The sequence below is a fragment of the Vipera ursinii genome, assembly GCF_947247035.1.
Source record: "Vipera ursinii genome assembly, chromosome: 2".
NCBI classification, from domain to species: domain Eukaryota; kingdom Metazoa; phylum Chordata; class Lepidosauria; order Squamata; family Viperidae; genus Vipera; species Vipera ursinii.
In genome coordinates this window covers 232593603-232597824 of record NC_139513.1, presented here as the reverse complement: position 1 = coordinate 232597824, position 4222 = coordinate 232593603, and the positions used below count along the sequence as shown (strand labels likewise).

General features: G+C 54.2%; 1 protein-coding gene across 1 annotated transcript; it reads left to right on the top strand.

Moving 5' to 3' along the window:
- Window positions 1–962: 962 nt before the first annotated feature.
- On the top strand, window positions 963–3653 carry GAS1 (growth arrest specific 1). Its single transcript, XM_083352086.1, has one exon. It carries the CDS (start codon window positions 1744–1746, stop codon window positions 2713–2715), a length of 972 nt encoding a protein of 323 aa, XP_083208212.1. The 5' UTR covers window positions 963–1743; the 3' UTR covers window positions 2716–3653.
- Window positions 3654–4222: the final 569 nt, after the last annotated feature.

Here is a 4222-nt window from a genome sequence, read left to right as displayed (position 1 = left end):
AATGATGATGAACCTCGTTCAGATGCGTCTCCTCTTACATACAAAATCCATTCTTTTAGCTAAGCCAACTCCTACATTTTTCTTCCCCGGGTTCAGACAGATTGGGAATTCAAACACGCGAAACAGAAGGCAACGAAACGGGGTGTGGTGGTCGTGGACTACTTCTACATGGTCTTAAGTGAAAAGTTTCAGGGGGGACCGGTTCTATGTCAGGAGAGATCGGCGCGGGTGGGTAGAAGACCCCTGAGCGTGTCTTAACAAACTTGAGCCTGCCGGATCCCCACAGAGCAACTTATACTTTCAACCCCGTTGGGCACAGTAGACCGCGATCCACCTCTCTGGAAGCACTCAGTGAAACAAGTGTGCAAACTCTTTTATTAAGATGATGAGCGCTGGAAACTTTCATTCATCTTTCCCAAGTTCCTTCTAGCTTAGGGGGTCTTCAAACTTGGCCCTTTTATGACTTGTGGACTTCGACTCCCAGAATTCCTCAGCCAGCGTGCCTGGCTGAGGAATTCTGGGAGTCGAAGTCCACAAGTCATAAAAGGGCCAAGTTTGAAGACCCGTTAACTAGCTTAAAACGCCTTAGCAAGCGTTAACGGGAGAGAGCAGGCGCAAACTCTTAGCCTTTCTGCATTTTCGCCCCTGTTAAGAAGCGGCGTGGAGGAACTTCCTTAATAGGAGGAGGAGGGGGGGTGTCTTCGGGGGGCTACTGTCAATCTTTTTAAGCCTTTCCTTTCAAGCTTTGAATGCGGGCAGCCCGCTAGCCCCCCGCTAGCAGCCCTCTCCCCGCTTCTTTCCTAGAGATGGTAAAGAAAGAAGGGGAAAAGGGGGAGTTTCCACCGCGGCCCGACCAATGGCGGGTCGCGTAGCCAGGAAAAGGGGCGGAGCGACCGGAGGGGGAGTGGAGAAGAGGAGAAAGAGCGAATCAGTCGGAGGGCTCCAGCCAAGGGGAGGGGATGTGTAATAAGGAGGAGAAGCGTTGCTAATTTTTTTTGTTTGTTTGCTTTTTCCATGCATGCATAATGAGGCCGGATCAGAACACGCTGCCGCCGCCGCCGCCGCCGCTACGTGGAGAGCACTTTTGTATTTAAAGCCTCGCGAAAGAAAAACAGTGTCCTCAAAAGTGTCGGCAAAGAGAGGAAGAAACGACTCCCGATCGCGGGATTCGGCGGCGAGGGAAGCCGAAGGGAGAGCGCGGGAGCCCGCGGTGAGTCCTGGCTGCCTCCGTTGCTTCTCCTGCCCGACAGCGGGAGAAGAGCCTGCGAGGTTCAGCGCGCCTCCGGAGCCCGGCCGGGGCTCGCGGGAAGTTCAGCTCGGCCGCTCGGCATGTGAAGGAGATGCGCTGAGATCCCAAGAAAGAAGATCGGCATGAGAAGGAGGGAAGCCGCCGCTCCGACTCAGCAGGGAGCCCATCAGCCCGCAGCTCCGGGCTTCTTTCGCCGCCTCCCGGCCTCCCCATCCCGGGAGTAAGGGGCGGAGGCTGTCGGGCTGCAAAAAGGAAAGAAGGCGCGCCGCTTTTCTGGGCTTGCTGAAAACCGTTCCCGAAGGAAGATCCCAGGCCGCGGACGGGCGCCGTGCGGATGGATTGATGAGGAAGACCCCCATGCGCACCCTCGGCAAAACTTCCCCAAACTTTTCTACTTTCGGCAGCCGCTGGGCCGCCGCCGCCGCCGCCGCCGCCGCTCCCTCCGCGCCCTCCCCGCTCGTTTCCCGACCACGATTGCCCTGAGGCCGCCCGCGATGGTGGCAGCCTGTAGCGGAGGAGGACGATGCCTAAGGACCGCGCTGCTCCCGCAACTGGCCGCCTTGGGGCTGAGGCTGCTGGTGCTGCTGCTGGGCGCCGCCTCTCCTCCGCTGGGAGTTCACGGCCGGCGCCTGATCTGCTGGCAGGCGATGCTGCAGTGCCAGGAAGAGCCGGACTGCGGCTACGCTTACAGCCAGTACGCCGAGGCGTGCGCGCCGGTGCTCATGGCCGAGGGGGACGGCTTTGCCGCCTCTGCGGCGGCGTCCTCCTCCTTCTCCAATAGGCGGCGGTGCCCGAGCCACTGCATTTCGGCGCTCATCCAGCTCAACCACACCAGGCGGGGCCCGGCGCTGGAGGACTGCGACTGCGACCAGGACGAGAAGTGCCGCGCCACCAAGCGCGCTATCGAGCCGTGTTTGCCTCGGACGAGCAGCGGCGGCGGCAGCGCGGGCGGCGGGGGAGCTGGCGGCGGCGGCGTGATCGGCTGCACGGAGGCGCGGCGGCGCTGCGACTGGGACAGCCGGTGCAGCGTGGCGCTCAGCCGCTACATGGCGTTCTGCGGCAAGCTCTTCAACGGCCTGCGCTGCACCGAGGAGTGCCGAGCCGTCATCGAGGACATGCTGGCCGTGCCCAAGGCGCTGCTGCTCAACGACTGCGTGTGCGACGGGCTGGAGCGGCCCATCTGCGAGTCGGTCAAGGAGAACATGGCTCGCCTGTGCTTCGGGGCCGACGCTCTGGGGCCCGGCAGCAGCGGCGCCTCGGACGGCGCCTCCGACGACTACTACGAAGAGGACTACGAGGAGGAGCCCAGCCAGCCCACCAGAAATTACTTCGACGACATGGCTGCCGTCGCGGGCGGCGAGGCGGTTTTCCCAAGGAAGCCCGTGGACAGCGGCACAGCCCCTGCGGCCACCTGGACGCTGCTCTCGCTCGCCTCCATTTTGCTGCTGCTGCTGCTGGTCTCCTAGCTTAGTCTTGGGAGACGCTCTCGAGGGGGGCCGTGGCCGAGGTCAGAGGGAGGAAAGATGGGCTGGCCGTGTGGCGGTTGTCCGGTGTGCGGTTTGTACTGGCCGGGCGAGGGTCTCAGAGCTTCCCCGGGTCTCTCACAGGATGGCAGAATATCTCCCATGGAACATGGTATCTTACGAAGAGGAATCCCCGAAACAGGCCAGTATCCTGAGCATCTTGCCTGAGCTTCCTAGTTTCATCGGTGGAGAGAAACTCCGAAGGTTGAAGACCTCCGAGTTGGCCAGTCCCCTTGTCCAGGATTTGGTTTGCTATGTGTTCCTAGCTGTGTAAAGATTTATCTCCTCTCGGGATGGGCGATGGGCATTTTCTCTCCTCGCTTCTCTTTTAAAAAATGATGCCGGAAAGGGAAGCTCCTGTTGTATTAAATTCCCTTTTTGCTTTAAAGAAAGGGAATCTGGTACAATTAAAAAGCTGGTGGGGTTTGTTACTGGGCCCTCCTTTATTGACACTTTTCTTTAGAAGGGTTTCCAGTTGATGTCCAAAATGAATATGCTTTGGAATTCACCTGTAGGTTTTACATATATTGCACATTAGTTATTTTATGAGATAATAAGAAATGTCTTGACTATGCATGTCAGGGGTGTAGCTTGTGCAGTGTTTATTTTGCTGTGTGCACAGACATCACCACTTGCAGCTGCCCAATTACATACAATGGACTTTTTCTCAATCCTGTCTGCATCCAGATAGGAAATATACAGTATGCATGACATATCTGTACATGTGCACTATGCAAATTATTGCCATTTGGCAAATGACTTTAAAGAACACTGTAAGCAGATTGTCTCATGGTTATAATTAAATTGTAAACAGTAAATGTACCAATGACTGATTTTTTTTCAAGCTGTCCACAATGAAGTTAAGGTTTCCTTGCAATGCTTCCTAATTGGATAGGTTTGTAGGCATAGAGGGAAGAGGTTTCAGAGTTGTTTCAAATATTCATATATAGTAAGCTTAGGACTTCTTTTTTGTAGAATGAAGTATAATACTGGCGTGTATTTACCGTGATGATTGCACATACTTCCATTTTACTTTCTTGATGCATAACCTTGGAAGCTTTAATTAGCTGTGGCTTCCAGTTTTATGGGAAAAGACATACATATATTTCCTACATTCCTGTGATACACAACTTCATTCTAGATGTCTGGGGATGATAATATGTAGGTTCATTGGTTTTCCTACAGTGATGGTTTCCTGTTCAGGGTTTGTATTGGTTTTTGCATCAGTTAAAATTGCAATACATAAGTTCACCAGTAAATCTTTTTTGCCTCAGCCTAGGAGAAAAAAAATGCTGAACTGTTGGCTATTGAACAATGCAACTTTTGTCCCTAAAGAGCTCTGCACTGCCATCTTCAAAAGACACTTTTAAAGCTCAGTATGTAAAAAAATCCTGAGAAGTTATATTGCCTTTAATCCTATCAAGGCACTGACCTCTGGTAAATTTTATAT